Source organism: Engraulis encrasicolus, chromosome 19 (genome assembly GCF_034702125.1).
Source record: "Engraulis encrasicolus isolate BLACKSEA-1 chromosome 19, IST_EnEncr_1.0, whole genome shotgun sequence".
Taxonomy (NCBI): Eukaryota; Metazoa; Chordata; class Actinopteri; order Clupeiformes; family Engraulidae; genus Engraulis; species Engraulis encrasicolus.
Window position 1 is genome coordinate 34702193 of NC_085875.1, and position 17371 is coordinate 34719563.

At 41.4% G+C, this 17371-nt stretch overlaps 2 protein-coding genes across 3 annotated transcripts in view; one reads left to right on the forward strand and one right to left on the reverse strand.

Moving 5' to 3' along the window:
• ptk2ba (protein tyrosine kinase 2 beta, a) overlaps positions 1–1095 on the reverse strand; it is a 33515-nt gene extending 32420 nt beyond the window's left edge. For both annotated transcript variants that reach the window (XM_063184201.1, XM_063184200.1), the window contains exon 1: positions 1010–1095. The gene's annotated coding sequence lies outside the window, so the exon portion shown is untranslated. The remainder of the gene's footprint in view (positions 1–1009) is intronic.
• Positions 1096–1630: 535 nt separating this feature from the next.
• The window catches only part of LOC134435317 (transcriptional-regulating factor 1), a 31636-nt gene continuing 15895 nt past the window's right edge, over positions 1631–17371 (forward strand). Inside the window, exons 1-5 of the mRNA XM_063184205.1 lie at positions 1631–2136; positions 12844–13933; positions 15465–16091; positions 16691–16740; positions 16958–17105. Coding sequence (XP_063040275.1) covers positions 13214–13933; positions 15465–16091; positions 16691–16740; positions 16958–17105 — 1545 coding nt within the window. The 5' untranslated portion in view covers positions 1631–2136; positions 12844–13213. The remainder of the gene's footprint in view (positions 2137–12843; positions 13934–15464; positions 16092–16690; positions 16741–16957; positions 17106–17371) is intronic.

Genomic DNA, 17371 nt, shown 5'->3' on the forward strand with positions numbered 1-17371 from the left:
GAGAAAGAGAGAGAGAGAGAGTAGGAGTGAGAAGCGGCCCAGTCTCTCACAGGAAGTGGGAGGGGATTTGTGCCCAGTGAGTGTGAGTGAGTGAGCTGGTACGGTACCGTGGCCCGAGGCGGTGGAATGTGTGTTCCCGCTGTCACACCTATAAACCTGCCCTTACTATCACACCAGCCCATGTGGAACAGCTCAGCCTCAGACCTGAGCAGCACGCCTGGCTATACACACACACACGTTGGCAGGCCATGGCACACACACACAGGAAGCTACTGCATTAGGCATTAGGCAATAGGCAACGGGTGATTATCCTTTGTGTGTGTGTGTGTGTGTGTGTGTGTGTGTGTGTGTGTGTGTGTGTGTGTGTGTGTGTGTGTGTGTGTGTGTGTGTGTGTGTGTGTGTGTGTGTTTTGCCAAGTCCTGTTGCATATGTTCAGGCCTTTTCCTGAATGGCAACACACTTGCTGCTACTCTGCTAATACCTGTACTAACATGTCACAGAGAGAAGACTTCACAGACTGTTCAAGCTTTAAAATAAATGTGCGCACACAGCCTTGATTGAGACACTCCTTCCCAACAAAAAGACTATGTCAAGAGGAAACAATAATTGTTTAAACAATAATAATAAAATAAACAATAATTCCAAAACTTCAAAAAGCAAAACACATCATCTCCACTTTGTCAGCCAAATTCGGAAAACTGCCAAGGCAGCTGACAAACCAATTTAACACAAATTCTTGGATTCACAAAAATAGGCTACATACAGAAAAAGACAGGCAGCGCCTGAGGACCAATTGCCACAAACAAAATCACATTCAACCAGCGTCGACCACTTGGGTACAGCCCAATTGTGCCTTGTTGTTAAATGATGACAGGGGTGTTCCCACTCACTTAAATCAACTTCCTACATTAAATACAACAATGGCGAATTAAGCTCCAACTTCTAGCGAAATGTAACAATAGTCCCTGGTCATGCTGACTATCTACTACGTTTCAAGATCACACCTACCTGACGGAAATTACTCCTTTGCTCAGTCTCTTCTTCAGACTACACTAAACGGTTTTGGGAGCCTGTCCCATTGAAGCGCAACTGTGGACAGCTAAGAGAACCAGAGACTCTAGCCACACCCATAACTTGTCACTTCCTTATTTTCTTGTAAGTTGCGTCAAGTGCATGATATTTGACAAGGGCGCGATAATTTTCTGTGATCTGTCACTCTGATAGGCCTACTGAAGGCAAGAGGCAAGCTCATCTTAACACTTCATTAACACTGACACTCACTGTGATAAACTGATTCTTGTCGTTTATTTAATGTTTGAGTTGCAGTTTTGAAGAAGACAACCTTAGGGATGGGTAGTTTGGTGTGGTATAAAAGCTTCTACGTTTGACTCATTCAGGACATAGCGCGCACAAAGGAAATGCTTGTCCAAAATAATGCTCACCCGTCGTAAATTTGTTGTTGACCTCAAATTAAATATTTGTATACCATCAGTGTGTGCAGCTGTTGCTATAATTTTGTTCATAGTGCATCATGTAGTCAGCAGGGAGCGCTAGTGCTTCAATTTTCTACGCCCTCTTTCGTGTTTTGACAGGTGTCAAAGAAAGACGGGGCTGCATAGACGGCGCGTGAGTGTTGAAAACAGAAACGAAATACGCTCCAACCAAAACATTCAACTATTGAACACTTGACGCGAGGGAAACCGTTGTAAGAAAGATTGAAACTAATTATATTCTTCAACGTATTGCGTCTGTGCATGTTTGACTTGGTTTGGTGGATGGTGGTCCTCTCTGTCAATTAACTTCCTGGATAGTCCAAGCTTGTATTTGTGCGTAATGATAGCCTACCCAAACTTAGAAATCATTTCACCATGGCATTGTGCTCCAGGGTTTGTCATTTTTGTATTTTGACTCCACAACAGACTCAAAATTATTTCTAGAGTTACCATTTATCTCTACAGTATTTGAGGTAATATAACTATTAGACCACTTTGCAGTCGACATGGCATGGTAACCAGCAGGGGGAGAATGACAGCTTAAGTACGAATGCAGAGGCAGCCCCATTCATATGCAGTCAGGTGGCCAGAAGTCAAGTTTCAAAAGGCTGCAGACAGCAATGTCCTGTGAAGACGTTTTAGGTAAGTCACTGCTTCTGATGGTTACATGTTTGGCTTTCTATAGTAGGCCTCTTTGTTCTGTTTAAACTAATTGGCGGTAAAGTGTGAGAAATGTACATTTGTGTAATACATCATACAACATCTTTTTATTACAACCAGATCAGCTTGTCTATCAAACCATGTGAACTAACTTGCCGAGACCTGAGCCTGTGTCTGAAAGACACCAAAACCACTTTTTTTTTTTACTAATAGGCCAAGGGAATGTATACATATCCTCCTGATTTAAAACTTGTGTGTATTACAATGAACCAGCTAGCCAGGGGTCTTCTATTGATTGATAATGCACTCCATACAGGTTTCATGATTCTGAAGGCTTCTTGAGTGCACTGTTTTGGAGCAAAGCATACATCTTTTGCCATACTTGCATGACAACTACTAGTCCTAAATGTTTAGCATGTAGGCCTACGGCACATTATTACGGTGTGTGTGTGTGTGTGTGTGTGTGTGTGTGTCTGTGTCTCTGTGTGTGTGTGTGTGTGTGTGTGTGTGTGTGTGTGTGTGTGTGTGTGTGTGTGTGTGTGTGTGTGTGTTTGTCTCTGTGTCTCTGTGTCTGTGTGTATGTGTGTTTGTAAAAATGATAAATTATTGCCTTAATGATAACACCTCCATAGTAGTATCACGTCCATCATTTAAAGAAAAATGTCTTGATTGTTTTCAATTCAATGGATTATGTACCAAGGGTATAAATATATGAACTTTTTTTAAAAATCATGATACCGCCATACTTCCAGTGCATCTAAAAAAAACAACTAAATTCATTTTGAAAACTAAAATTGCAAAAAATCAGACAGAACCCCTCATGTTCCATTTGTAATATTGCCCTTAGTGCGGGACAAGGTGCACAGACACAGCAGCATCCCCATTGCTCTGATCCAGATATAGGCATGAGGTGCCGCCTTATGATCATGTGGTTGGCCTAAAATAGGCCTAAAACTGTAGTGACAAGGGGTGTGAAGAGGTATTCACTTGACCACTGTGGTCAAAAATATCAATACAGCCAAAATATGTGCACGATTTTATTTCCTTATGTAGCATTCCAAATTAACCTGTTATAAATTTGCTGTTACCAGACTGGCAATGACCAAGTCATAGTGTACTACTAAAGGCCCTGTGTTATGTTATAGTAGTGTAGTAGTTACCTTTTCAAGTACTATTACAGCGTGCCACAGGAAGTATGGCTTGCATTATGGGGCTACACTCTTAAGACTTGGCCCGTGTTATTAATGTACGAGGGTGGTTGACGTTTAAGGGCGTAACGCAAAAAAAAAAAAAGTTTTTCAAATTCCTGAAAAAAATGATGGATAAAAATTGAAAAAAAATAGAAAAAAATAAAGCACTTAGTGGTCTGTGGAATTTCACCTTATTTTTGCCATTTTTGGGAAAATGTGTCCTGCATCAACACATAGCATAGGCATGTCACACCACAGGAAAATGGAGTCACACCACATGGAATTCACTGCATTATGGCCATTTTAATCCTTTTGTATACATGACTGACATCTGAGCTCATGCTAACTTGATAATGATATTGTGTTTAATCTTAATATGTGTTTTCATTAATAAAAAAAACTTTTTTTTCCTCCTATAAGAGCAGTCACACCACAGGACACCATAAAATGAACCTAAGCATTGCGTGACAGAAAGATTGCAATATGAAGACATATTAAGAGAATAAGAGACACCTTAAACTTCCACAGCACTCTCCAATAACTGAGGTACTGACTGGTTAGGAGCCAGTCTTTAAGACCCTTGTAGTTGGCCTTGCAGCTGCCCATTCACAAACATTGACATACATGTCACCCCACAGGACGCAATTTGTGTTACGAAATTGAACTTGTAGTTAATATTACTGTCTTGAGTTTTTCCACATTCACATATCTTAATCTAAAGTTAAGATTTATGCAATCATGCCAAATGCTTCATACATTATTCAAAATGTTGTTGGTTAATTTATATATATATTATTATATATTGTTTCATCAATGTTACAGTCACACCGCAGGAAATTTGACATATAAACCTTTACATAAATCTTACCAAAAATGTTTCTTCTCATCTAAGACTAATATGAAACATAATGTACCACATCTTCTTTCATTGACATTTGTTTTTTTAAAGGAAAATAACAGTTTTGTAGGTTTTTAACCAATGTTACGAAAAAACAAGGCGTCATGTCTCCCACCCACTATCACATGTCCACATTCAAGTCGTTATGCATTACTAAAGGTTCTGTGCAATGTCGTAGTAGTGCAGTAGTACTATGGTAGTGAAGTCTTTTCAACGTCTATTGCAGCGTTTCACTGTCATTATGAGGCCTCCTAAGGTAGGCCTAACTCTGCCCTAGTACAAAGGCGAAGTGCAGTAACTACAGTACGACAACATTGAAACTGAGAAAAAGGCATTTGAAGTATTATTTTTTTGGATGGATGTTAGTTTCTGCAAATTTGACAGAAATATCTTATAAACGGAACACATTTGGACCATAAGGCTTTGTCACAAGATGAAGGACGTGTACAGATGACCGGTTTCAGTCTAAACTCAATTTTGACAAAATATGTAGTTACTGCACTTTGCCTTTGTAGGGCAGCACTGTAGGATAGAGATGATATTCTGAAGACTGCTACAGACAGTTAGCTTGGGCACAGTGGATAAGATCTCTGGCATTTGTGGCAAGATGTGAAATGGGTGATGATGACGAGCAGTGTTGATTAACCCTCTCTGTGGAAACAGTGGCCTTCTTTATATCTGTATCATATACAGTACACACTAAATTGTGTAGTGTTAATTCAACACTTATAGTCACATTTTACACTACTTTCGATGTTATTCTTTAGGTTGTGAATTAATAGCCGGTAATGCTTTACTTTACGGTAGAGTTACCATACGTAATTACTCTGTACCTTCTGGGTAACAGAAGGGTAACAGAGAGAAGTTTGGTATCTAACGGGTAAAAAGGGAGTAATTACTAAGTAGGCTAAATACCATTAATTGGGTAACAACAGGGTAACAGAGAGATGTTTAGTGACTAGATGATCAGAAAATATGCAGTAGCCTAATTTCATAGTATTGGGATATAGTATTACATGGTATTTACTTTGTAATTAGCCCATTTTTACCGTTAGCTCCCATGTAACTTCTCTCTGTTACCCTGTTGTTACGCAGAAAGTACACAGTAATTACTGTACTGTAAAGTAAGGCGTTACCTAATAGCCTACTGCACCATTGGGTATGATGTGCAGCAGGGTCGGGTCCTGGGGATCGGCAGGATGCCATTTGGATCTAAATCTCATGAGGGATGTGAGAGGTTGTCAATATATTTTTGAGTTCATCGGACCCTGGACAGAAATGCATTCATTCATCACCTGGAAATGTGACAAAAAAGTCTGAACTCTTACAATTCATCTTGATGGAGGGTTGCTGATTGCAAAGAGCAGATCTATGGTATGACTGCATCAAAAACTACACTGTGCTACAACACTGTCTCCATCACAGAGAAGGAGATCGGCTCAATGGATTAATAGTAGAAGTAGCAGAGTAGACATAGTAGAATAGTATTGCATAAGAGTAGTAGAATAGTATAATAGTACAAGTAGTAGTAGCTGTAATAGTAATACTGTAGAACATCAGTTTGGACAGGCAGTTGTTCCATTGATTATTATAATGGATAAAAGTATGGCTGCACGATATCAGAAAAAAAATGATACTCGATAACAGCATTCAATACCTCGATAACGATAATTAAACAATATTTATAAATGTAGGCGAGTGTTTTTCTTGTCACGAATTTGTGTGGGGGCGTGGCTTTGGTCATGGCGGGCTTCTTGCGCATTTGTTGATATTCAGCTATTGATTGGACTGCACAGAGATGTTGTTAGCAATAATTAAGTCATTTTTGCAATATGCATATTGCCAGTCTTGATATCGCGATATTGATACATTTTCAATATATTGTGCAGCCCTAGATAAAAGCAGAAGCTTCAAAACTTTATTTCATCATACAGTATGATAAGGTTTTAAAACTAAATACTTAATTTGTGATATTGACTTTACTATTGGAACTGTAACAGGAGGCCTAATTTGAAGCGATGTATGTCAAGCTATTATCCTTTGTTGAAACGCTCAATTCTTCTTTGTAGATTTCGCTAATGGCAATGTATAGCCTAATCTCCATCTTATAAAAGTAGCCTCTCAGTGCAGTTTATTCAGGCGCTGCTGAAAACACTCAATTACATCATAACATCGCTATGACAATACTGAGAGTGTAAGTAAACAGATTACAAAACTAACAGATTACGACACGATCATTACAAATTTGGTGAAAATAAGGTTATGCTAAGGGGTTACTGCGCAATAGAAAAAGGACATCTAGAAAAATGACATTAAACTGCATATGATTACTCAAGCAATGGCTGCTCTGTTCATTTTCCATCTTGTATAATAATAAAACTTATCGGACATTATACCATTACAACCAAAATGAATTTCGAATTTTATAAAGTAATTTTTACCTTACATGCAAAATTACAGATGCTTTAAGAAAACACTTAACCAGAAAGTAAGTAATTTCTGCTATGAAGGCAGTTAAAACAAAGATATTAACCCCTTAAGGCGCGGCTTTATAAAGTCATTGTTACCAGTATGGTAATGACCAATTCGTGGTGCATTACTAAAGGGCCTGTGTTGTGCCATAGTATTGTAGTGCTATGGTAGTTACAGTTCTATGTCTATTACAGCGTGCCTCAGGAGGTACGGCGCGCATTAAGGGGCTACATAAAATATTGGAATATTCCACCACTGTAACTTCTGTCAGTGGCGTAGTTATATTCTGCATAACTTGCTTGAATTGGTTTTAAGACTGGACACAAAATTGTACTCAAAGCAGGTGTGATCAGTTAAAAAAATACAGAATGTTTTCATGATCACTTGCTGAAAAATTTAGGTTCTTCACTGAATACAAATGTGTACACAGTGTACACTTGGTCTAAATTCAACACTCAGAGAGTTGATTTAACATGTGTGTTACACAACACTCTAAGTGTTTTAAGTGAAAGTCACCATTTTTTACACCACAATTTTTTAATTGTGTACTGCAACATCGTTTCGTTTAACATCAAGTTTCATGTAACACAGCAATTGTGTTTTCATCAATAAGATGATTTCATATCAAAACTGTCCAGAGTTGTCATTTACCGCCGTACATATCAAATAATGTTGTACTGTTGATCTGATTCAAAGCCAAAATAAACACGATAGCTGAACACAATGAACCTGCAAATTAAACGGAGGGTCTCATATACTCTCTAAACTCTGGGAAAGTTTTAGTTCCTACTGTGGTTTACAGAGTGGGGAACGCCCAACCATTGATGTTGTGGGCCCTGATCAGGCCACAGAAGTCTCTTTTCCTCTTCCAGAGTTCTCTGCATTGACCTGGCTCACGCACAAATGGAAAGGATAGTTCTGAATGCAGAATGAAAAAAAAGACGAAAGAAAGAAAGGGAAACAATTGTGCAAGTTCAGTGACATGACAACATTGCGTAAAACATTAAATGATGTTGAAACATCTGATAACTCAATGCTCAATTCACTGAAAAAATGTCTCCATGGCATCCGTAGACACGACAGTAAGTGAATTTTGAAAAACGTGACCAGTAAACTGTGCAGTGTGCAATGCTCTACCAAATATGAACTGGGCTGCGTTTCCCAAAAACTCTCGAGTAGTACTTAAGCAATATCACATAACTAAAAGTTTATGCATACAATAATTTAATATGCCTATATACAATGTTTTTTTTTTCTTGCACATGCAATGTAAATACTTGTGCAAAGTACATGTGCCAGGTAAAATAGTGTATGTCAACTTAAAGTGATGATGTGAGACCTACGTATTTCTGATATATTGCCTACAGGCTACATCATACTTGAGTAGCTACTTAGGGTTTTTTGGGAAACGCAGCCCTGGTCAGTTTCTGTCTTTCTACGTTTCGGTGATCTGTTACCATGTTAAGCAGAGATGAGTTGTGATCAGGGCCGGATTAAGATGGCCCACGGCCCCCAGGCTACAGGTTGCTGTGGGCCCCCCCTAAAAGGAAAATTTTGCATCAGAATTGCATAGGCAGTGTCATAATTACGTGCTAGGAATCAAGGATATGTCTGCCAACTATGAAGAGTAGTATTAATTAGATTTAAAACTGTACTTGACATGACAGCTGCATTTTTCAGTACCACATCTCATCACAATTTGTTTTAACTTTTGCCCAATCAGGGGCCCCTTGGCAGGTGGGGGCCCCTAGGATTCAGCCAGATCTAGCCTGTGCGTTAATCTGGCCCTGGTGGTGATATTATGATAATGAGTTTGACATGGTCTCATAACCCAGTCCAACTGTAATATTAAACCATAAACTCAGAACTGTGTGTGTGTGTGTGTGTGTGTGTGTGTGTGTGTGTGTGTGTGTGTGTGTGTGTGTATGTGTGTGTGTTTTTGAGCGTGTGTGTGCAGGGCCGCTGACAGCTTTTGCTGGGCCCAGGGCAAAGTCATCTGAAAGGGCCCCCCAGTCAATACATACAATGTAATGAAAACCCATTTTTGGCCCTCTGTCTCCCTGGGCCCGGGACAACTGACCCCTTTGCCCCCCACCACCACCCCCCTGTCGGCTTCCCTGTGTGTGTGTGTGTGTGTGTGTGTGTGTGTGTGTGGCAATATAATACATTTTAATCATTCTATGGTGTTCATTGCCAACAGTTGTGTTGCCCATTTCATGAATACTACAAACCTCCATAGTCATGATGTTGAAACATCTGATAGGACTGAAACGTGACTCCAGGACTTCCACTGAATGAGTTTTGAAAAACGTGATCAGTAAAGAATCTAGTATGATGTCTGTGCTTGTGCTGCTACTAATACAAACTGGTCTGTTTCTGTCTTTTTTATTTTTCAATACTCTGCTACCATATTAAGGGTGGAAGTGAGCTTGACGTGTGTGTGTGTGTGTGTGTGTGTGTGTGTGTGTGCGTGTGTGTGGGTGTGTGCGTGCGTGCGTGCGTGCGTGTGTGTGTGTGTGTGCGTGTGCGCATGTGCACTTATGCGCATGTGGTGTGTGTGAGGATAAATTATGTAATTACCATCTAACCTGCGGAAAGAAGGCTAAGGACACATATATTTTAATCATTCTTTTCGTGTTCATTATCAACAACAATGACCATTTCATGAAAACTTACAAACCTCCATAGTCATATGTCGTCTTGAATTACGTTATACCTACAGTAATCGGAGACATAATCTGTTCCTCATGTCTCCTTTTTTTACTCACAACAGCTATCGGTATGGTATTGTCAGCTCTCGTCCTGACATATATGGATTTTTAAAATTTTGGATGTTTAGAGAGGTCATTATTCTTTGTCTTTGGTCTCATGATGGCTCATGTATCCTCAACATTACTTTAAAACACACTTGCTCAACTGATGTTTTTGTCTTTGTCTTTGCTGTATTTCATGTTTCCTCACCATTAAAACAAACTTGCTCAACTGATGTTCAGTCAGTGTACATAGATAGGTTATGTGACACAAAAAAGTATGAAGACTGTAGATAATGTCAATGGAAATAGGTGCACTTGAAGTAGCCTACATTCTCAATTCACCTTTACGTTTCTTGCCTTTGCCCTCTTTCAGTATAGATCTGAATCATCTCCGATATGATGTGAGGCTGATCTTACTCACTCTGTGTGTGTGTGTGTGTGTGTGTGTGTGTGTGTGTGTGTGTGTGTGTGTGTGTGTGTGTGTGTGTGTGTGTGTGTGTGTGTGTGTGTGTGTGTGTGTGTCTGTGTCTGTGTGTGTGTCTGTGTGTGTGTGTGTGTGTGTCTGTGAGAGATTGAGTGAGTGTTGTATTAACATGGCACAGTTTTGGTTGGTGTTTGTCTGTCTCTGTTCCTATCTTCACCTCTCTCTTTTCTGTGTACATGACTGTTTGGTTGTCTCTTACTCTCGTTATTTCACTTCAACCTTATTTTCCTTCAGGACAGGTCTGTCTGTCTGTCTGTCTCTCTCTCTCTCCCTCTGTGCGTGTGTGTGTGTGTGTGTGTGTGTGTGTGTGTGTGTGTGTGTGTGTGTGTGTGTGTGTGTGTGTGTGTGTGTGTGTGAATGCGACCAGTGCCTGTGTGTCTCTGTGTGCCACAGCTGTGTGTGTGTGTGTGTGTGTGTGTGTGTGTGTGTGTGTGTGTGTGTGTGTGTGTGTGTGTGTGTGTGTGTGTGTGTGTGTGTGTGTGTGTGTGTGTGTGTGTGTGTGTGTGTGCGGGCGCTCCTGCACGTTTGCTGTTTTATCTTCAATGTATCATTTCACAGTTTTGACAGGATTATACAACTTTTGGCTTGTCTGCGTTCCTCTATATACGTTTCATCTGAGAGGCCTGCAGGGCTGGACTGGGGGAGAGATAGGACCCGGGCACATTTGGCTTAAAGGGCCCCGTCATAATGAGCAGAGCAGAACTGACTCACAAGTGGGCCCCGCACCCTCGTGGGCCCCTATTTTCAGAAATGTAAAACAAAAAATATATATGTATTTTTACATTTCTGAAAATATGGTCCCACGAGGGTGCAGGGCCCACGGGAAATGCCCGCTATGTCAGATGGCCAGTCCAGCCCTGTAGGCCTGTGACTAAGGCAAGGTGATAGCAATCAGCTCTATGAATTCGGGTGCACATGCGTGTGAAGTACGTGCCATCTCTCCGAGGGGGGCGGGGGGTGGGGGGGTGGGGGGCGGTGGGTGAATGCCAGTCTGTGGTTGAGAAATCATGAAAAAAGAACATATCACTCTTTGACCCTCCAGTACCGCTGAAGAAGATAGTTGTTAGTTCTTTTTTTCTATTCCTGTCTTGTGCCAGTTGTGCAATTTGTTGAACTGTGAAATGGTGCTGCAGAAGCTAGAGACTTCTACAATCATTCAAGAGAGGCTAAAGCACAACATGTGCAAAAAGAGAACACTTAATATGTACAGTAAACTGATTATAATTGTATGGTCATCATTCTTTCATGGTCAGTATACAGTACCTGTGTTCAAAAGTCACACGGCAATTAATAGCCGCACGAGTACCGTCTAAACGTAACCTCCATGCTAGGTGTACTTGATATGTTTCTTGTAACTAATGGCAACAGGTTGAGAAAATAGCCTGCGGTTGGGCTCAGGAAGTCTCTGTGCATCGAGAGAGAGAGAGAGAGAGAAACAGAGAAATAAAGAGAGAGAGAGAGAAACAGAGAAATAAAGAGAGAGAGAGAGAGAGCGAGAGAGACAGAGAAATAAAGAGAGAGAGAGAGAGAGAGAGAGAGAGAGAGAGAGAGAGAGAGAGAGAGAGAGAGAGAGAGAGAGAGATGACTACATTTCCTGAACTTCCCTGAACCCCACAATGTCTCCCCACAAATAGCAAGACGCTAAATGAAGAAGTCACCCACATTCCTTACTCAGCGGGTTCCTGCGACTTCCCTATTGTCACTCACATTACCAAACTTTTCAAAGACCTTTCTGGCTTGTGGTTTTACATGTGTTTGTCTGCGTGCATTTCTCCAGCTTTAGGGCCCGTTTTAGCTCTATATTGTGTTGTTTCAGCCATTCCTAGAAAGTCTAAGTCCTCTAGTCGTGTTTTTTTTAATCATTTGCATTCAATGTTCCATGTGTGAAGTTGATTTTTTTTTTCTAATACCATTTCATTGTGTTAAACGGGCCACTAATGAATTAATTAAGTTGTACATTTCCACAATGCTTTTGAAAATGTGAACAATTAAAAATCAACAGAAAGATTTCAGAATAAATTTGCTTTGATTTGAGGCAATGTCCCAGCAAGGTCAGCAGTCACATTCAGTTCTATCAGCAATGTGTATTCACTTTGTCATGAAGATGTAAATGTCACTCTGAGGCCTAATGGCAAGGCCATCACTTTAGCATTATGACTTCTCACTGTGTCTGCGTCTGATAATGTTGACAATGACATTTACAGAGATTTCACATGTTGATGAGTAAGTGGACATACCCGTATGCTTCATTTTCATCAGCATATTTTTGACGATGCTGTTACAGCAGGCAGCTAGTTTTTTTTTTTAAGTTAGAGTTCGAGAAGTTATATTCTGCACAACTGAATCTACTCATATCTTGGTTTGAATGAAATAAAACACCTTCAATTGTGTGGATTGAATGATGAATTGAATTGAATGAATAATGATTGCGAAATACACACTTAGGCCTACATAACAGTACAAAACAGGCACGCTACATATCTATAGAAATAACTATTAAAAACATTTTAAAAACAACATTTACGGTCAAAGATGGAATATCGCCATTTTAAAGGTTGGAAATAAATTGCTGATCAGTGTACGTAGCAGACGCTGTCCAACTGACAAATTTGAGGTATCATAAGACAGGAAGTTATCAGACAGCACAGGTTGTTGGCTTTGGTAAGAGGAAACCTCAAACTTAGTCATAGTTTACTGTTCTGTGCTGCGGTGGGTTTTCCTCAGTAATGCGAGATGCCACTTCATGTACGGTAGGGCCGGCTATATCTATTTCTGTATTGTATCTATCAGTGTGAGTGTTTTTTTAATTGTCTTTTGTTGTACCTTTTATGAAGGTCAGATGTTTCGCATTTTTACAGTCTGAAAATATGCCTGTACTGTTCTCTTTTTCAGTTGCTGCGCTGTTTGTGTATGAAGGGCAACCACTCAAACGGACAGATGCAGATTAAAATGTGGATGTTCATTTATGATGGAGTATGGATGGATGATGGAATATTGTTTTTATTGCCTTAACTGTTGAGACTTTGGGTACTGTGTGGGAAAGATTCAGAAAGGCTCAGAAAGTTTGTCATGTTTTGTGAGCTTCTTTCCCCCACTTGAAAACGCATGAACTGTAACCAGGTGCTGCATCCTGTACCTAAGTGTGGAAAAGTCCTACAATCAGTGAACTATGATCGGTGCGGCCATTGGGACTGTATAGAACATCACATTATACATATACACTGTATCCATTGACAGGAGGTTCTCAAAGCAAGCATTGACTATGACAGACCAGCAGCTTTTTGAGGTCTGCCATATGACCAATGGTACGGACGGAGGCTACATGGCAAGCCATGGCGCCCCATTCTCTGGTCTTGGTTACGGGTCATTGACTCTCAACTCCCTGAATAGATCCCCTGCAGCATCTCCAAACTTCACTCAGGAGGCCCTCAAGTCTCCCATCACCCCTTGCGACGACCTCTCACCCCTAGTGGACATGCCGAAAGCCGGCGGTGGTCCTTGGCTCGGCAATCACCTGGGCAGAAATACCCCCAACCCATGGATGCCCTCTGCTCAGAGTCAGAGCGAGGGAGCAGACATGAGCAGTCAGGTGAACCAGCATTCCAGGATGTACCCCTTCAGTCATTTCCCACTCATGAACTCTTCTGACATGTCCGCCAAGTCGCACGGGTCAGCCCTGCAGAGACTGGACTCGTTCACCCAGGCGTTCCCCAACCAGAACCACCTGGGTATGGGTCTTCTGCGGAGCAACAGCCTCAGCACGGACAACGGCAGCCCCAGTGGTCTGGAGGACAACAGCCCCATGTTGCTGTCTCCTCAGGCCGCTTCGCCCATCGACCATGCGCTCTACGGGCAGTCGTCGGCAGCACAGCGTTTCAACCAGGTGCTCATGAACCACCCTGGACAGCCTGTGGACCATCAGATCAGCAGCCCACTGCTTGGACGATCACAGTCACAGTATGACTACACACCACAGCAACAGGTGACATATTCAGAGAAGCAGGGCTCTCAATTTTTGAAGATTGTTTGGAGTGAGATTTAAAAAAAAAAAAAAAATGTGTGTGGGGGGGGGGGCAGACATCGACATTGACCTGTCACCCATCGACACCACTGTAGGTTTCCCTTCAATCCAGCTAGTTAAAAAGTTTGATTAGACCAAATACACTATTTATTCAATATGCTTAGAGCTCTAGCCCTAACCAGAGGTTGATTCTAATTATTGGTGGTTCGGGGGTTTCTCCCCCAAGAAAAAAAATGAAAATGTAGCTGTTAAAAGTGCAATTAGGATGGATGAATTAATGTGCGCCAATTGGATAAGTTATCAAAACTTCAGAGTGTGAAATACCATGTGTGGCGTGTGAGTGTGAACAAGCTCAGATGTGTGTGTCACACTCTCAAAGAGTGAGACTTGAGAGCCCTGATAGAAGTATTGTTGGTTACACCCATTGGTAACACTTTATAATACTGACTCCTTGTTTACTCTAATGTTGATCTTTAAGCATTAGTTATGCATCTCAAATGTTTTACAAAGGGTTACCTAAGGTTTGAATAATGCTTAACAAATGCAGAACTAATGCTTAACAAGGAGTCGTATTATAAAGTGTTACCCACCCATCTTTAGAAGTATTGTTGGTTACACCCATCTTTAGAAGTATTGTTGGTTATAGCCATCTTTATAAGTCAGTTTCATCCTACTACTGTACAAGTTGATGAACCATTGGAAAGATTTCTGAACACTTAAAATTGAAATAGGTAACTAGCTAGTGTTACTTTATGTCAATTTAGTAAGTAGAAGGATTCATCAAAATTTACACACACTAACCATTTCAATATGCCGTTAACATGTGTTAGATTAAGACAGTTGTTAAATGCAGTTTATAGGATATAAGATATCAGCAAAGATTTTCGTAGCCTCTTACGGCAGATGGGGTCGCCGGCGACCCTATTCACTTGCTGAAAATGCTTAACTACTGTACATCATAACAACATTGCTATGACATTACAGAGAGCCATAGCGCCGCGCTAAGGGGTTAAGTAGAGAAAGATACCCCAGGCTTGTTCATTTCCAGGATCCATTTCACGTTAGGTGAACGCCCCTTTAGGAGACCTAGGGTTAGGAGACCTTTGGAGTCTTGAGGTTGAGAATAAATAGAGTTAACTTAGCACCGCCACCAATCACAACAAAAAGAGAAGAAGACGGAGGGGACAGCGCCCCCTTAGGAGACCGAATTTGAGCATACTCCTTTGCACTGTGTGGGCGGAGTTTGGGATATCTTTCTCTAATGGAATAATTTTATATCAGTTCATAAGATAAGATAATTTGGTTAAGTTCTAGGTCTATGTTCTGGGTAGCCTGTAGGTTGTAATGTGTTGTGTGTGGTATCTCCTTTGAGGTAGGGCATGTGACTGATGGATATAAGATATCAGTTCATAAGATAAGATAAGATAATTTGGTTCTAGGTCTATGTTCTAGGTACAGGTTGTAATGTGTTGTGTTTGCTATCTCCTTTGAGGTAGGGCATTTGTCTGATGCCCAACAGATGTACCATAGCCAACATGCCTCTCAGCAGCCTAGCCAGGCCTTCTCCAGACCCCGGTACCTCTCCCTCCAGGGGCTCCACCATCATTCCCAGCCCTTGGGGTCATACCTTCACCCCAATGAGAGGAGGGCGGCCCAGGACACCCACCATCCCCATCACCATCACCCACCTCCCTCGCCACAGCCTTTCTACGGACAGAGCTGCAAGGGCCTGGAGCAGCAGCAGAGCTCCTTCACTAGCCTCTCCTCCCACCAGCCACCCTCTCTCTTCCCAGAGACCCAACCCTACCTGCACCTGCCTCCTCATCAGAACAGCTTCCAGCTGCCGCAGCCTCAAATGCTGGCAGACTCCCATCATCATGCTCTGGGCTCCTCCAAGCACCACCACAGGCTGGACAGACAGAACTCTGGGAGTCTGAGTTCTCCTATAGGACTCTCATGCAGCAGCCCTCTGGACAGGGTGAGCTCTGTGGACTACAACTCGGCCCAAAGTCAGAGCGAATCAGGCCTTGGCTGCCTGTCTCACCACGCCACCACCAGCAGCAGCAACAGGAGGGAACTCCAGTTGTCCCACAACTCATCTGCCATGCAGTGGCCTCAGGTAATGTACTGTGTAGACAGGCTCCGGTGTTTCTTGCAGGACATTAAGTTCGTCAAGGTGGTGGGGGTTAAGCCGGTGTCAGAGACATGCGACTATCAATCATTGGAAAGGGCATGTTGTACCATGTTGTGAAAGCCCATGTTGTTTCAATTAGGAAATGACATGAAAACTTCCAAAAACAAATGCCTCATACATTTTTTGTATAGAACTGTAGAACTGTCTAACTGTAGAAACTGTAGAAATGACCTTCACAATACAATACAACATCTGTTTAGGTATCTTCTAGTCATGATGGTCGGTGGCTTTTGTCAAGGTGGCTGCCTTAACTGTAAAGTGTTGAGGGAAACCCTAGGTAGGCCTACTATGCTCCAAAACATACAGTACATTACATTGCAATGCATTTGGCAGACACTTTTTAACCAAATCGATTTATAATCAAGAACATAGTCATAGTCGACAACACTTATAGAAACAAAGTGCACAGGAAATACAACAAGTGCATATGCTAAGTAGGGTTAGCAGCATACAGTATTGTAGTACTGTTTGTGCTGATTATGAATGACAACTAATTTGCTAACTCTTTGCCTCTTTTTTTAAAGATTGTTGGAGGAACAGGTTTTCTGCAAGATCCCGTGTCTCCACACTGCATGTATGAGCAACAATTTTGAACCTTCATCAGCTTGTCAAACAAATGCTTAGTAGTAGCTTTTCCAAACATTAAGTAACATTTACAAGCTCAAACCACATACTATATAATCTGTGCTGTTCAAATGTGAACATTTATTTCCAACCTTTAGGGCAAGCAAAGGCTAAAACTTCTTAATGTTGCTTTTTAAAAAGGTGGTAATGTCATTGTTTTTCCCCAGGCCTCGTATTGAGATGGTCCAGAGGAAAGCGTCGGGTGCTAAATTGAAGTGCTCTGTGTGTCAGCGAGAGTTCAAAAGCTTGCCGGCACTGAATGGCCACATGCGCTCCCATGGAGGCTTCAAAACACAAATGCCAACACCTAGAATGGTAAGCCCTGCTTTTACTGCCATAAACCAATATATGTGACATTTATGCCTCTTTGGTGACACTTCACACGTTTGCATACACTTAAACTAATATCCTATATCTGAAGAACATTCTGTATGTTCTTTTAATTGGCTATTCATTGCCTTGGTACATTTAAATTACGGTTTCAGCCGTGGTAACTTGATGTAAATTAGGGAAACCTCCAATCCCAAGGTCAATTGCTTGAGGACTATACCCAGGCTGCCCTGTTATTGTGCTGCCTGCAG